Source organism: Cervus elaphus, chromosome 9, assembly GCF_910594005.1.
Source record: "Cervus elaphus chromosome 9, mCerEla1.1, whole genome shotgun sequence".
Taxonomy (NCBI): Eukaryota; Metazoa; Chordata; class Mammalia; order Artiodactyla; family Cervidae; genus Cervus; species Cervus elaphus.
In genome coordinates, this window is record NC_057823.1 from 94,278,419 (window position 1) to 94,295,925 (window position 17,507).

Here is a 17,507-nt window from a genome sequence, read left to right on the forward strand (position 1 = left end):
AGCCAATAAACTTAAAAACTTTCAACTGAAAGCCCGTCTATTCCCATATCTTACCCTTCAACGCACGGCCTTATGTTTTTTGAGACTCAACTTTTTAATCTAATTAAAGTTTTACTGTATATGTCACTAACCTAACACCTAATCAGTCAAGATAATGAGAATTTAAACAATATAAGATGTATTGGGAGAAAAAAAGTTCTTTAGGTCCCTGGCAGAATCCAACTTTCAAAATACTTGCTAGTATGACCACGATTTGATAAACACTTACAAAAGGCAAACACCGCCTCTACAAAACCGAGGGAGTAAAAGCCGCAGCTCAATGGACCGTTTTACAGATTTTTACTTGACTATTGCCTGACCGAAGAGTCAACGTGGTGGACAATGCAGCATAAGTTGAACGCAACTACTTTAGATGATTATAAACCAGAAAAGGCCGTGGGAACACCTGTGTGACTAACTCGGGAGAGACACGCTGTCCACTTGTTAGAAGCGATCCACTCGCAGCAGGAAGTTTTGAGAAGGGAGGGCGGGAAGATGAAGACTTCTGTTTAAAGGGTCTCCCCAAGACATGACCTCACGTTTGCCATCAAGTCGCCTCTTCGCATTTCTAATTTTCCCTGCAAGTGTGTTGGGTGTGCTTGCTTTTCTTTGGACAAGATGAGACTTAGCTAGATCCTTTAAGGGGCTCTCCAAAAAGTGCGCATTTTCTGTCTAACCTTATTTCTCTCCTACTGTGCTGTGCTTAGTCGGTCCGTCCTGCCCAACTCTTTGCTACCCCATGGACTGTGGCCCGCCAGGCTCCTCTGTCCGTGCGATTTCCCAGGCAACAATCCCGGGGTGTTGCCATTTCCTTCCCCAGGGTCCTCTCCTATTGGGCTACCATTAATACTTCCACTTACATCTGCAGCCGAGAAAGCGACCCAAACAAGCTTCTAGCAATAGGTGTTCTTTCTGTCCAAAGTAAAGTCAGAACTTTTCTCTCGCGCTGGTCGAGCCGCAGCACCCCTACCCGCCCCCTCCCGGCCACTCCCGGGGTCCCGATCGCCCACCGCTGGAGGCGTGGCCCGCGCGCCCGTGCTCGGGCCGCGCCCACCTGTCACTCACCCCGCTGCTGCCGCGCTCCGGGCCCTTATCCGAGGTCCGCGGCTCCGCTGGGCTCGCGGCTGGCTCAGCGCGAGGCGGCGGCGGCGGCTCCAGCAGCTGCTCCAAGCAGGCGGTGCCCGGCAGCGAGGAACTCTTCTGATGGCACAGGTGCGCCGCGGTGCCCCGACGCCGCGCGCCCTCATCCCGGGCGCGGTCCCCCCTCGGGGGCGGCTGGGGCGAGGAGGACAGCGAGGATGAGGCGGAGGACGAAGAGGGAGCCGAGTCCGGGGAGCGTCCGCCGGGAGGCGTCGCTCCGGCGGCGGCGGCGGCGGCGGCCCCCGGCCCCTTCCCCGCGGGAAGCAGATGCCCGCGGATCCGGCGGCGCAGTGTGGACCCCGGCTCGGCCCGGCCGGCGCTGCCGGGCTCCAGAGGCTCCGGCGACGAGCAGCACAGGTTGGGCTGCGAGGAGGAGAAGACGCGGTCCAGCACTTGCTTTCGTTTCTTGAAGCCGCTCCACCGGCTGCCCGCGCCACCCAAGCCGGCCGGGGCATCCCGCCGGCCCCCCGGGGGCGGCGGGGAGGGCGACGGGGTGTCCGCAGTGCGGCGCTCGGGGCCCCCCGCACGCGCGCCCCCGCCAGCCTTGCTCTTGCCCACCCCCAGCTGCAGGTTCTTCCAGAACCGGGCCTGGAACGATGAGGACGCCGCCGCCACCGCCGACTCGGGCGAGCCCGCCGCGGCCGCCCGGGGCTCCATCCTCCTCCCCTCCGCGCTCCTCCTCTCCCCTCCTCCTCTTCCTTCTTCTCCGCCCTCTCGGGCTGCGCCTCCTCCCGGAGCACCGCGGCGGCGGCGGCGGCGGCGGCGGACGCAGCAGCACCAGCCGGGAGTGACCGGCGGCTTCGGGCCAGCGCGGGGGCAAACCGCCCGTGCCGCCGAGGTTTTCCGGCAGCGGGACTCCGGCGCCGCCGCCGCCGCCTCCTCGCGCACCGGCGGGGGTGGGCTGTCACCGCGGCCAGATCGCGGCCGCCGCAAAGTTTGTGGTTCCGAGCGCCGGGGCTCCAGGCCACTGGAGTTCCCCTTCCGCCCGCCCCCAGGCCGCGCCCTGGCCCCCTCTCCTCGCCGGCTCCGGGCTCGGGGAGCGAAGCGCGCTCGGCCGTGCGCTCCCAGCCGCCGCGCCAGAGGACCCCGCAGCCGACGCCCTCCGGGCAGCACCTGTCAGCGGCGGGGGCGGCTGCCTCGGAATGGGGCGCGCGGGCGACTCACGCGACAGGGAGTCCTCGGCGGGCCTGGGACGTACTCCAGCTCCCGGGTGGGAGGGAGAGTGAGACGAGAGCCGGGCGGAGTTGGTTAGGGACCCGAGCCAGCTTGCTCCCCGGGAGCCGGCCACGGTTAGGTACCCACGCAGCTAGCTCTGGGCCGGCAGCGAGACGCGCCCTCCGGCCATCATCTCGGTCCGTTCGATGAAGCGAGCCAGGGTGGGAATCATGCGCCTTCCGTGGGTCCTGCGGAGCATCCAGTGTCCACACCGAGAGGTGAACCCGCCCGAGTCCTGAGGCTGAACGCCGCTGCCCCCGCCCAGCTGCGCGCCCGAGGTCCAGGACCAGAGTTTGATTTCTTCTGTCTTGACTTCATCCCCATCCTCCCCTCCCCGCTCTTTGCTTGTGCCTTTAGTTTCTCCTGCGATCAGGATCTAGAGGTTTCCGGGGGAGTCTGACGATAAAGCAAGTCCTAAAGTTGCAGGGAGTTTACCCGTGTCCCAGGACGTGGAGGATGCGCCCTGTCTCTCATTCCATTCCAAACGCAGAGTATCTTGTTCTTTTCACTCAAGTGCGTTTTCCTTTCGTTACTTACAAAGCAAATGGGAAAGGCTCCTATAGCCTTGGTATCTTCCAAAATCTACTGCTCCGAGGGTCTTCTGAATCTCCTGAGTAGATGACACAGAATCCCTTCCACACCGCAAAATGCGGGAAACTCACAAGAGCCCTGGCACCGTAATGCCTAATTCCAATCTCCTCTAGCTAGCAGTATGCCCTGGATGTGTTACCCACCGCTTTAAGGTTTTTCTTTTTCCATTTGCTTACCTTTATAGCAAGTATTTATTGAGCACCTACTATATGTCAAGCAATATGATAGGCTCCGAGGATGCAGCTGTGGACAAGGCCAACAGGGCTCCATCCTCATGCAGCCTATCTTCCAGTGGGAAATCAAACAATTTCTAATAGTGAAAAGTCCCGTGGAGAAAATAAAACAGGGCACCATAACGAAGTGGCTGTGGAGGTGGGGTTGCCAGATCAATTGCAGGGCACCCAATGAAATTTGAATTTCAAATACATGACGTATGAATAATGTTTGAGTATCCGTGAGTCCCAAACACTGCTTAAGACTTACTAAAAGACTATTTGTTGTTTATCTGAAATTCCTTGTTTTGTATTTTTATTTTTAAATCTGACAACCCCATACAGAAGGTGGTTTTGTTTTTTTTTTTTTTTTTGACTGTTATGTGTATATCTGAGAAGCTAAATTTTAAGTTGAGGTTTAAAGAGGACAAAGAGCAGTCATTGAAAGATCTGATTACAGAGCATTCCAGGAAGAAGGAACAGCAGGTGCAAAGGCCCCAAGGCAGGAAGCAGCTTGGCTTGGCATGGCATGTTCAAGGACAGATGGAACTGCTGCAAATAATGTGGAATAAGGTGGGTAACAGATGAAAGGAATAAGTGAGCAGAGGCCTGGTGGGGTGGCTCCTATGGCCATAGTAAGAGATTGAGTCTCCTGTAAGTGAAATGGGATGCCATTTGAAGGTTTTAAGCATGAGAGTGATGTGATAATACTAATGCCTGCCTAGAGCTGTTCTAAGGATTAAGTGAAAAAGGACTTCACTCAATGCCTGAGGCTTTTCCACACTAGAGAGTCACACTGAAAATACCATAACCATAAAAAATTACCTCAATATAGAGCTACTGTGATAGCTCAGAAGAGAAACTATTTTCTCCAGAAGTCTTCCCTGCAACGTAGGAAAAGATATTCTAATACTAGTTTTTCTAGGATGTCGTTAATGAAAGCACAGAGAAAATAAAGAAAGAAATAAAGGATTCTCCACGTCTGTGTCTCTATAAGTCCCCCTGCAAATAAGTTCATCTGTACCATTTTTCTAGTTTATATGTGTGTGTGTGTGTGTGTATGCATTAAGAAATGATATTTGTATTTCTCTGACTTCCCTCCATATGACAGACTCTAGTTCCATCCATATCACTACAAATGATCCAACTTCATTCCTTTTATGACTAAGTAATATCCCATTGTGTGACAGAGATGTAGATGTAGAGAACGAACACATGGACACAAGCGGAGAAGGAGAGTATGGGACAAATCGGGAGAGTAGCGTTGCCATATACACACTGCCACATGTGAGACAACAGCTGGGGGAAGCTGCTCCATAGCAGAGGGGGCTCAGCTCGGCGCTCTGATGACCTACAGGGGTGGAGCGGGGAGGGGGAGGCTCTAGAGGCAGGGGCTATATGTATACATATAGCTGATTCCCTTTGATGGACAGCAGACACTAACACAACATTGTAAAGCAATTATACCCCAATAATAAAATAATTACCCTAGAAAATTTAGAAGAAATGATAATCACTTCTTACCAAAGCTCCATAAATATGTCATTTGTCATATTTACTGACATGGGGCCATGGACCCACAGCGATAGCTACACAGTTCAATCTTATATTCATGAAGTCTTTTAATGATGTATTTGACTTTTGTAGCTTTATGTTTTCATTTTTCTCTTCTACCTGGTTTTGCCTTGAACTCATTAACTCTGAGATTTCAGGTTCTGAAAGCTACAATCCCAAATAACACTCATCCAGCAATGAGAGTTCATTTCTAGAACTTGAAAGAGCATAAGTAATTTTTCCTAAATATCTAAAGTGGATTATAAATTGAGAGGCTGCCCTACAAATTGTGCATTACATAAAATTGCACTGGATATGGTCTTTGCCATCAAAGATCTTATTATATTTAAGATACTTATTTTTAAAAAAAAAACTCTACAACACAAGCGGACAGTGAATCCCCTTGTTCACTGAGGGAACACACAGGAGTGAAGAATCACTTCTGGCTTGACTGATCAAGAAAGATTTGTTGGAGTCAACATATGAGCTAAGGTCTATAGCAGATGACAGAGTACACCAAGAAGATAGATTGCCGAAAGCAAAACTAATGGCACATAGCAAGACTTCAGTAAATGTTAGCTTTTCTTTCGTTAGACTTTATTAACCATCTAAATATTTATAGAGCCTCTATGGCTTGAATGAATATGAAATTAATATATGCATCACACATCAATATATAAGAGGTTGGAAAGGTAATGCATAAAGTAATACTTGAGTAGAAGCTCAAAAGAAGTGAGGGAGAGAACCTAATGGTAAATCTAAGGGCAAGTTTTTCCATGAAGAGGGAGCATTAAGCGCAATGAGACTGAGGCAGGGACATGCTCTGCTTGAGGAACAGCAAGAAAGACAAAATGGCTGGAACAGAGAGCAAGAGGGAAGTGGAAGGAGAAACCATGGCAGAGATGGCTAAAGGCCACATGCGGAGAACTCTGTGGTCAACAGTGAGGACTTTGGGTTTGGGAGGATGGGAAGTCACTGGGGACTTGGGTAGAGTTATCTGTGATCCAACTTGCATTTTAAAAGACTCACTCTGGCCCCTATGTTGACAATAAAGTGCAGAAGGTGGGGGTAGGAACAGATTTTAGACAGGTCCTATTACTATAAATACATAAGGGACAGTGGTGTCTTTGACAGAGGTGGTAGGTGCAAGGGGTTAAATTCTAGATACAGGATGTTTTGAAGATAGAACTGAGACGACTAACCACAGTTTGAATGTGGGCTGCTCATGCATATTGCTAAGTGGTTTGTGTCCCTTACCCTATGTAATCATCACAGCAACCGCATTTTATAGATGAAGGAACCAAGTGTGAGGCATATTATTAAGTGATCTTACAAGGTCACGCATTGAGTAATTAGCAGATCCCCCATCTGCAAGGTTCCAAAGCCACAGAACTTGTTTAATTTTAAATGCACGCATAAATAAATAGAATGAAATAATTGAAGGAGGCCTCAGGAGATACATGGATTCATGTCCTTACTTTGGGTGAGCAGCAAGACCATCTTGGGCAGATCCACAGCTTCCACTTGATGAGATCAAGGACATAAATGCAAGCCCCCAAACAACATTTCTGGGACTAATTGAGTTAAAGGGCAACTAAATGGCACTTACGGAGCCCTCTCATCAGTGGAGCCTTGGCTCCTGTCCCAGCTCCTGGCATAGGCCCAGATGCCTGCAGGCCTTCATTTCCTCTGAAATGGGAACAGTGATATCTACTGGCCTGACCCACCTCACGAGGACCCGGTTAAAACCCAAATGGAGGCAGCATTTCTAATGAGGAAAGCCTGACCACAAGAGTGAAGTTACCACCACTTTGGAACTGAAACCAAGAAAAGCTACCAGACTGACTAGTTCCCCCTCACATGGAAAAATCCTGCAGTGTGGAAAGAAGCTCTTTGAACCCTTCCAAACCAAGGACCAATTGTCACAATTCACACGTTGAGATGAGTGCTGACTGCACAGTCAACTCAACAAAATTCTGGTTCACGTGTAAACAAGTTTTTGCCTTTTTCTTCCTTGAAAGTTTTCTCAAAGTTCTCTTTAACATTAAGTAACTTCAGAGGAGCTGTTTCTTTTTTATACTATTTAACCTAAGCCACTTTTTACTTTCTTCTTAACCAGTGTGGTTAAAAAAAATTCTAGAATCCTAGACCAAAAGTCCTGAATATTCATTGGAAGGACTGATGCTGAAGCTGAAACTCCAATACTCTGGCCACCTGATGTGAAGGGCTGACTCATTTGAAAAGACCCTGATGCTGGGAAAGAGTGAAGGTGGGAGGAGAAGGGGACGACAGAGGATGAGATGGTTAGATGGCATCACCAACTCAATGGACATGAGGTTGAGCAAGCTCTGGGAGTTGGTGATGGCCAGGGAGGCCTGGTGTGCTGTAGTCCATGGGGTCGCAAAGAGTCGGACACAACTGAGCAACTGAACTGAACTGAGACCAAAAGATATTCTGAAATGTCTATGTGGGAAGGACATAGGATTGTCTATGAGGCTTGTATTAGAGTGAGGGGACTTGAAGTTGTATTTACATAATTTTAAAAACCTCAATTGCCCATATAAAAGAAGGGAAAAAAAGGGGGTTAACTGGAGATCTGGAGGAACCCAAAGCCTCCGCTGCCTGTCCTCGTTGCTGGTTCTGCTCTGCACAAAGTCAGAAGACATTGGCATTGGCTTGGCACCACATGTGAGGGCTCTGTCACCACAGGTGGCACGTGGACCTCAATTTTTCACTAGTAAAGTGAACAGAAAAGGACTAGTTTCCCTCTCAGGTCTCTTCCAGCTTAAAAATTATATACACTTCTAAAACAAATCTCCAATGTAAGATTAAAATCCATCTATTCATTCCTGGTCTGACTTCCTACTTTCAGTGGTGATACAAAGGCAGGTGCTACTGGATGGGTATGGAAATAACCTCCTTTGACAGATGCAAAGTATTATATAGAGACTGGATCAACAGCAAGTTCATGTTGTGAAGCAGGGGAACCAGGTTCAATATCCTGTAATAAACTATAATGGCAAAGAACGTGAAAAAGTATATATGTATACTCATATATATCTGAATCATATTGCTGTAAACCAGAAACTAACACAACATTGTAAATCAACTATCAGTTCAGTTCAGTTCAGTCGCTTAGTCATCTGACTCTTTGAGACCCCATGGACTGCAGCACACCAGGCTACCCTGTCCATCACCAACTCCTGGAGCTTACTCAAACTCATGTCCATCAAGTTGGTGATTCCACCCAACCACCTCATCCTCTGTCGTCCCCTTCTCCTCCTGCTTTCAATCTTTCCCAGCATCAGGGTCTTTTCAAATGAGTCAGCTCTTTGCATGAGGTGGCCAAAGTATTGGAGTTTCAGCTTCAGCATCAGTCCTTCCAATGAACACTCAGGACTGATCTCCTTTAGGATGAACTGGTTGGATCTCCTTGCTATCCAAGGGACTCTCAAGAGTCTTTTCCAACACCACAGTTCAAAAGCATCAATTCTTTGGCGCTCAGCTTTCTTTATAGTAAAACTCTCACATCCATACATGACTACTGGAAAAACCACAGCCTTGACTAGACAGGCCTTTGTTGGCAAAGCAATGTCTCTGCTTTTTAATATGCTGTCTAGGTTGGTCATAACTTTCAAGGAGTAAGCATCTTCTAATTTCATGGCTACAGGCACCATCTGCAGTGATTTTGGAGCCCAAAAAAATAAAGTCTGTCACTGTTTCCACTGTTTCCCCATCTATTTGTCAAATCAACTATACTTCAGTTAAAAAAAAAAAAAAAAGCAACCTTTGAATATATACCCTGTTGCAGAAGCTGTTAGAGCCCTTGTCCTCTCTCAGGCCTCAGCACACAGGTGGAATATCTGATCTCTCCATCTGAAGGCTGTTTTCCAATTCGCATCCCTCCTCCCACCAAGTGCCTGGAACACCCCTCAATCAATGAGCGCTGGCATTGATGTGCGGATATTTCAGTAACTCAGAGGCAGGGACTCTCTACTTCTCCCAGTGCCCTCGGGGCTGGCTGGCTTGATGACATGCCCCATCTCAGCTTTCTTTCAATCCTGTCTTACATGCCCCCTCCCCAGTTGCTGGTCCCTGAGCCTCATCAACAGATGGCTTGCATCTGAATCCTTGTGGCTAAATCTGAAGGGACCGAAACTAAGGCACCTTATAGAGACGTTTCAAACTCTGGCTAAGTTTCCCAGCTCTAGCACCCTATGAGGATAAAAGTAACTTCCTCCAGCAAGATTCCTTAGGGTTATACAATTCTTTTATAGAAGACTATGAAGACAAAATTTATCCCAGAGCCTATGGTCTACCCACTGAAAGTGAAACTCCTTGAGAACCAGACTATTCATCGATGATTTACCACCTTGATATTGTCCAATGACCTCCTAGAGTAGATGACAGGGCAGACTTCTCAGCATTCATTACACCCTGGAAAAATTATTCTCAACTGATCATGGTCATTCTATCCTTTTTTTTCCAGACCTGTAACCAATCCTGGAAACTATAGGAGTATATCATATGAGACTGACTTCAACTGTGAGTAACACAGAGACCTTAACCGTGTTCAAGAGGCCTGCAGGTCATCATCCACACCTAGTATGCCATTCCTTCTATTTGATTTCTTCTATCTGGTTGCTCCACCACACATGCCTACCATTCCCACAACCACTGCATGCTCCAAGATTGTCACAGGAGCTTCCGTCGTGAGACGCAAGGTCAATCCCTGGGTCAGCAAGATCCCCTGGAGGAGGGCATGGCAACCCACTCCAGTATTCTTGCCTGGAGAATCCCATGGACAGTGGAGCCCGGTGGGCTACAGTCCACAGGGTCGCAAAGAGTCAGACACGACTGAAGCAAGTAAGCACACAGGCCTGTGATCACATTGAGCCCACCTGGGCGACCCAGGATAATGCCCCTATATTATGGTCAGTCTACTAGAATACTTAGTTATGTCTACAAAGTCCCTCCCCACCTGCTCCTGTACTAGCATTTAGCTGAATACTAGGGACAGGATTCTTGAGGAGATAATGTTTGAAATCCTGCTTACCACTGGTTTTCTAGAGCCCAAAGCATCCTAATTGACATATCCTCATTGTAGACCAGAAAAAGTGGTGACAAGATTGCTTCATTCACCATAGGGTATAAAACCCAGAAGAACTGGCTCAGTTGTAACAAAGTGACAGTCTTAAGGAACCTCCTGGCAGTCCAGTGGTTAAGACTTTGCCTTCCAGTGCAGTGGATGTAGGTTTGATCCCTGGTGGGGGACCCAAGATCGCATATGCCCCTTGGCCAAAAAAACAAAACAAACAAACAAAAATCCAGAAAAAAATTTTGTAACAAATTCAACAGATTTTAAAAATGGTCCACATTAAAAAAAAAAATCTTAAAGTAACAGAGTTAAGACGAACATTCATTAACGATAAGAACACTAAGAGACTGGCTAAACAACACAGACCTTTTCTCTTTTCTATGTTATTTTGAATCTGGCCCTTTTGCTAATTAGACACATACTTCTCCCCCCTATTTTCTCCTAACAAAATGCTTTCCAGGTTGCAATAATTTTTTAGTTTATTTCAAATCCAATTCTCTAAGTCACACATTTTTTCCCCAAGTGAGATAAAATGGCTATTTAAGAAATATACATTATTGATTTCAAACCGGTGCCTGAAAATTTAACTGTCTTCCTGGCAAGCCCTGTTTTAAAATTTCCTGCCTAGAAAATGCACAGGCAAGAACTACACAGACGAAATTCTTGTGTGGTTTTTATTCTGAGATGACCTTCTCTCTGAATCCCAGAAGGGGAAGTAGGAAAATGGAAAGAAAGATAGAATAACTAAATGTCGATAAACATCCTTAGAAAAATTAAATCAACTACAATCTCTTTCACGAAGAAATTACCTTAAATGAAACTATCTGCTAAAATAGCCTTCTAAGACCCTGATTTGTAGCCTGTTAGTCCATCCAACATGTCTTCTCCTAATCTTGATTTCTGCCATCATCTACAGCTAAATTCTGGTCACGTATTGATAATTATATGAGATTACCTGGTGGTTCAGCAGTAAAGAATCTGTTTGCAATGCAGGAGACACAGGTTCGATCCCTGAGTTGGGAAGATCCCCTGGAGGATGAAATGCAAAACCCACTCCAGTATTCTTGCCCGAAGAATCCCATGGACAGAGGAGCCTGGTGGGCTATAGTCCATGGCGTCGCAAAGAGTCAGACATGACTGAAGTGAATTAGCATGCAGCATGCACAGGCATATGTTCCCTTTCAATTGAGCACCCAAGAAATCAAGATAGGAGATGACTTGGCCCAGGTCTCGTGTAAAGTCAGTGGTGGGACCAGTGAGGTCTTTACAGGTAGGAACAATTTTTTCAGGGACCTTAGGGATAAGCCCGGAGGAAGCAATGGCAGCCCACTCCAGTACTCTTGCCTGGAAAATCCCATGGATGGAGGAGCCTGGTAGGCTGCAGTCCATGGGGTCTCTAAGAGTCGGACATGACTGAGCGACTTCACTTTCACTTTTCACTTTCATGCATTGGAGAAGGAAATGGCAACCCACTCCAACATTCTTGCCTGGAGAATCCCAGGGACAGGGGAGCCTGGTGGGCTGCCGTCTATGGGGTCGCACAGAGTCAGACACGACCGAAGCGACTTAGCAGCAGCAGCAACGGGAATAAGCCATCGTTGCTCCACACCACCCCCAGTTATTTGTGAACCTATTTCTCAGTCAGTTCTACAATTCCGCAGATTGGATCTCACCACAAGGTAACCAGTCCAAGATCAGGAACTGTCCATCTCTGTCAAGATATAACAGACGACAGCCTGAACTCCAGACATCAGGTCTGACTTTGCACTGACTTGGCTCTGGATGAATAGCAGTGCCCGAGATATTTGTGCTTTCCCCCCAGCCTTGGGTTAAGGAACCAAACTGAGGTAGAAAAATTGCTGTCAAAAATAATCAAAATGAACAACAACAAAAAAAAATCAAAATGGTATTCACCATTTACAGGGGCTGTCGTCTATAAATAGGACCTCTGAGCCATAATGAGGTTGGCTATATGGCAAGAGGTCTAGGGACCTGTATGGACAGTTTCTCCTTGCAAACAGCCATGAGCTGGGATCAAAAATCAGTCCTGCCTACTTTTCTGCGAATAGGAAGAAAACTACAGTTCCTTTATGTTTTCTGTCATATGTCTGGTTTTCCTTTAGAGTGATGCCACTCTATCAGAGGTTAATGAAGAAAAAGTACCAAAATATTCAACCCAGTTTTAACAATCAAGATTCAATCCTTTAGACAATCTCTTTAGAAAACGCCATATGTAAAATAGATGGCCAGTGCAAACTGATGCATGAAGCAGGGTACCCAAAGTCAGTGCTCTGGGACAACCCAGAGGGATAGGGTAGGCAGGTGGTGGGAGGGGGGTTCAGGATGGGGGGGGACATATGTATACCTGTGGCTGATTCATGTTGATGTGTGGCAAAAACCATCACAATATTGTAAAGGAATTATCCTCCAATTATAATTAATTAATTAATTTTTTTTTTTTTAAAGAAAATGCCCACAGTCTTCTTGGGACAAAATTACTGTCTCTCAGGGAGCCTTCTCTTCCAATTCTTCCTAAGAAGGCATCTTGAATGAATATAGAAAAAATGTGGTTTTCCACATCTTCATGAAAGCAGGGGAGAATAAGGGTCTGAGGGTGGTGTCATCTGCCTCTTCTTTTCTGAGGGAGATGCCCCTTGTCCACCAGGTCTGCCTGCTAACATTTGTAAGCAAGTCTGTACTTACACAATCTGTCTTCTCCCACCATAGTCAGAGCCCAGAGAAGCTCCCAGATGATTCAACCTGCCCTTGGCTCTCACTGGCCGGGGCCCTTGACATCTATCTGTCACTTCCCTTACCAGCCTGGGCCCAGCATCCATACTAAGCCTTTGCTGGGAGTACATCTAGTTCCACTGGCTCTCAACTCAGTATCCCAACATGAAAAATAAGATGTACTCAAAAAAACCAATAGATGCTTTTGAACTGTAATACTGGAGAAGACTCTTGAGAGTCCCTTGGAATGCAAAGAGATCAAACCAGTCATTCCTAAAGGAAATCAACCTTGAATATTCATTGGAAGAACTGATGCTGAAGCTGAAGCTCCAATACTCTGGCCACCTGATGCAAAGAACCGACTCATTGGAAAAGACCCTGATGCTGGGAAAGATTAAAGGCAGGAGGAGAAGAGGGTGGCAGAGGATGAGATGGTTGGATGGCATCATCGACTCAATGGACATGAGTTTGAGCAAACTCAGGGAGATAGTGAAGGACCGGGAGGCCTGGCGTGCTGCAGTCCACAGGGTCACAAGGAGTTGGACACGACTCAGGGACTGAACAACAGAAAAACTGAACATCGGGGCCTCGTCCTGCCAGCTCCAGAAAGCCATCTAGGTGTTGTGACTGTGGCTGCACCATAAACTGGCTCTAACAGCTCTGTTCTCTGCCAGTAAATAGCTGGAACTCATTCTTTGTTCTCTCTCTCCCTCTTTATCAATCCATCTCCCCTGCATTTCCTTCATCCCCTTGGAATGACTGACCTTTAGTCCCCACACAGGATAGGCCCACCAGTCAGGGTTACAGCAGGAAATAGATGGTACCTTCAAATAGTTCAGTTCAGTTCAGTTCAGTCACTCAGTCGTGGCCGACTCTTTGTGACCCCATGGACAGCAGCACGCCAGGCCTCCCTGTCCATCACCAACTCCCGGAGTTTACCCAAACTCATGTCCAGTGAGTTGGTGATGCCATCCAACCATCTCATCCTCTGTCATCCCCTTCTCCTCCCACCTTCAATCTTTCCCAGCATCAGGGTCTTATTTAATGAGTCAGCTCTTCACATCAGGTAGCCAAAGTATTGGAGTTTCAGCTTCAGCATCAGTCCTTCCAATGAACACCCAGGACTGATCTCCTTTAGGATGGACTGGTTGGATCTCCTTACAGTCCAAAGGACTCTCAAGAGTCTTCTCCAACACCACAGTTCAAAAGCATCAATTCTTCAGCACTCAGCTTTCCTTATAGTCCAACTTTCACATCCATACATGACCCCTAGAAAAACTGTAGCCTTGACTAGATGGATCTTTGTTAGTAAAGTAATGTCTCTGCTTTTTAATATGCTGTCTAGGCTGGTCATAACTTTCCTTCCAAGGAGTAAGCGTCTTTTTATTTCATGGCTGCAGTCACCATCTGCAGTGATTTTGGAGCCCCCAAAAATAAAGTCTGCCACTGTTTCCACTGTTTCCCCATCTATTTCCCATAAAGTGATGGGACCAGATGCCATGATCTTAGTTTTCTGAATGTTGAGTTTTAAGCAAATTTTAAATTGAATAAATGCAATTATTTTCAAATGCATGGCAAGACAGTGCAGCAGCTCTCAGACTGTAGTCAGGAGACCTGAGACCCTTTTAGGCCAAAGATATTTCCCCAGTAATTAGTTCTAAGATATCCTGGGCCTTTTCCACTCAGTCTCTCATGTCCGGTGGGGTTTCCCAGAGGCTACATAACACATGACATTTACAACAAAGAACATCACAAAGTAAACGGCAAAAAAGGACAAATGTGGGCAAACATGTAAAATAACAGGCAAGAGCTTAAAATGCAGAAATTATAAATAACTCCTTAAACTGGTAAGAAAAAGACAAACAACCCAACAGAAAAACAGGGAAAAGAAATGGACAGGAAATTCACAGAATAAAAATATTAACAGCAAAAAGAAAAAGTGCAAATTTAAACTCTATTAAGATGCAGCTTTTAAAATGTTATTACAGGGATGAGTAAAATATAAAACTGCTTGAGTGTGTCAGATTTGGTATGTGTGTGGGAAATGAACGGCACAGTTGTTACTAACAGCAGTGTGAACTGTTACAGCCATTTCAGAGGTCCATTTGTATGCATTATTTAAACTCACATAATTGATGACTCCGGAATTCTATTTCTTAATGTCACCACCCCCCAAACTCTGCACACAGACCAGGAGATACATATAAGAATAGTATTGTAGCATCGTTAGAAATAGCAATAATGGTTAGAAATTACCAGAAGAAATGGGGGGAGGGGGATTTGAAAGCCCTTCAACAGAGTAATGATTATATAAATTGTGATTTATCCACACTATGAAGCTCTGTGTAGCAGACAAAAGAAGGGGATAGATCAATATGTTTACATGAGAAAGATCACCAAAGCATTGCTAAGTCAAAAAAAGCAAGTTGTAAATTGATATTTATGCTATGATAGCATATTTGTGTTTATAAATAAACTCACAAGTAGAAATCAGTAGTACAGTATATTTAACAAATAACATATCCCAACATGTTTAGATTCATCTTCACAGTGGAAAAATAGTTTGATAAAGGAAATTTATTAAAATAGTACATGATGCTCAGTCATGTCTGACTCTTTGTGACCCCATGGACTGTGACCCAACAGACTCCTCTGTCCATGGAATCTTCCAGGCGGGAATACTAGAATGGGTTGTCATTTCCTCCTCCAGGGGATCTTCCCTACCCCGGGATCGAACCCGTGTCTCCTGTGTCCCCTGCGTTGGTAGGTGGATTCTTTACCACTGTGCCGCCTGGGAACCCATTAAAATATTATACCCTATTAATTTGGTCAAATGAGATTGAATAATATTTAGAAAGTATGTAATAAAATTCAACATTATTTTCTAATTAAAAATCTTAGTGAAAGAGATAGGTAATTTTTTAAAATTTATTTTTAATTGAAGGGTAATTGCTTTACAGTACTGTGTTGGTTTCTGCCAAACATCAACGTGAATCAGCCATAGGCACACATACGTCCTCTCCCTCCTGACTCCCTCCCACCTCCCTCTCCATCCCTCCCCTCTAAGTTGTTACAGAGCCCCGATTTGAGTTCCCTGAGCCATAGAGCAAATTCCCACCGGCATCTATTTTACATATGGAAATGTAAGTTTCCATGTTACTCTCCCCATACTTCCCACCCTCTCCTTCCTCACCCTCCTTCCATGTCCATAAGTCTGTTCTCAATGTCTGTGTCTCCATTACTGCCCTACGAAGGATTTCAACAGTACCAAGATGAGTAAGTTTTAGATTTGACAGAAGCCCCAAAGCTAGCAAAAGTCTTTCAAAGTAAAGCCATAAAAGAGGCAATTTTGTGTAAGCCAAGAATAAGGCATGGATTCTAAACAAGGGCATAGCTACTTAAAAGTGTCTTGCAAGAGTGAGCCAATGCATTTAAATAAGAAAATGAAATAAGATGTGTAAGTATTGGAAAGTATGAGGCAAATTTTCCATTACTTATAGATGATATCATTGTGGGTTTAAAAAACTGAAGGGTAAAAACATAAAAACACCAAGAAAAGCCAGTAAAGGAAAGTACAAAATTAATCTTTTTAAAAATAATAACCAAAAAATAAAAACCAAGTGCACAAAATAAGATAAACCCAAGAATAATATGAAGAAAGCTTTACAACTTTATTGTGGGAAATGAAAGAAGATTTGAATAAATGGAAAACACCTGGGTGTGGAGATTCACTATTGACTAGTGGTAATTTCTACTTGATGGATCCATGAAAACCAATGTGATCTCAGTCACAAAACTGAGAATTTTTAAAACATGACTAAATAGTCGTAAAGTTCATTTGGAAGACTAAACATGTTATAAGAGTAAAGAAAAATAAATCCATTAAAAGAGAAGGGTTTTGCATGGAAATGAGTCACTTTGGAAATCAAAATTCATTATAAAGTTACAACAATTTTAAATTTAAAATATTGGTTCAGGAATAGCCACAACTGATCAGTGTTCAGAATGGGGTCTAGATATAAATGCAAGAACCTGGAGGTATTTAGATTTTCATAGGGTACTGCCCCAAAATCAATAGCAAAAGATTAAACATTAATATTCAGTTGAGATAAATAGCTAATCCTACAGAGACAAAGATGGATTCCTACCCCATTTCTTTCACCAAAGTAAATTTCCTGTAACTCAACTATTAATTAAATGTTAAAGTAATTGACAATATCAAAGCATATCAAGTTGAATAAATGAATCCTAGTGGATCAATCATTCCATGGACACAGAGATTTTTGTCTGTTTTATTCACTAATATATGGCCCCTGACACACAGTAAATATGTTTGATAAATGCATGGACCAAAAAAATTACTAAAGATATATAAGTACAGAGGAAAACATGATTTTTGAAAAATCTTTGAATTAGGAAGATCTTCTCATAATAGGAAATCAACAAATACTTGGGGGTTTAAAAAGATTGATAAACCTGGTCAAAGGAAAAATAAATTTGACCATTCAATGAGAATGCTCATACAGAAAGATTTGTCTTTGAGAGGCAAAAGATAAACTTCTTTAACTTTCAAAATGAATTTGCTGATTAATACTAAAACACCAGCTCAATTGGAAAAAATGAGCAGAAATTCAGCTTAACTGTTTCTTGACATCAATAATCTATCAACCTCATAATACTGAGATATTAGTCCCTCTGTGCTAACAATCTGAATTCTAGCAATTAATGAAACAGAACAGACATTTCCCTTATGGAGCCAATAACCTCATTTTCTAGTTACATCATTTAATCTATCTGGTCTTTGGTTTTCCCTCTTTAAAATGAGAAGAACAATGCCCACCTCCTAGATTATTCTGAATATTAAAGGAGCTAATGCACATGAAAATATTTAGTTAGTGTCTGGAACATAATAAGCACTCAGGAAATAT

At 44.9% G+C, this 17,507-nt stretch overlaps 2 protein-coding genes across 11 annotated transcripts in view; one reads left to right on the forward strand and one right to left on the reverse strand.

Annotated features, from left to right (window-relative positions):
- The window catches only part of MCTP1 (multiple C2 and transmembrane domain containing 1), a 560,075-nt gene extending 558,195 nt beyond the window's left edge, over positions 1–1,880 (reverse strand). For 5 of the 10 annotated variants that reach the window (XM_043913623.1, XM_043913621.1, XM_043913622.1 and 2 more), the window contains exon 1: positions 1,105–1,874. In XM_043913623.1, coding sequence (XP_043769558.1) covers positions 1,105–1,836 — 732 coding nt within the window. In that variant the 5' untranslated portion in view covers positions 1,837–1,874. Of the gene's footprint in view, positions 1–1,104 lie in introns of all 10 variants that reach the window. The other 5 variants (XM_043913616.1, XM_043913624.1, XM_043913620.1 and 2 more) reach the window with 2 other exon arrangements.
- A 1,161-nt stretch (positions 1,881–3,041) lies between these two features.
- FAM81B (family with sequence similarity 81 member B) overlaps positions 3,042–17,507 on the forward strand; it is a 152,067-nt gene continuing 137,601 nt past the window's right edge. The window contains exon 1 of the mRNA XM_043913858.1: positions 3,042–3,071. Within this exon, the coding sequence (XP_043769793.1) occupies positions 3,042–3,071 (30 nt within the window). The remainder of the gene's footprint in view (positions 3,072–17,507) is intronic.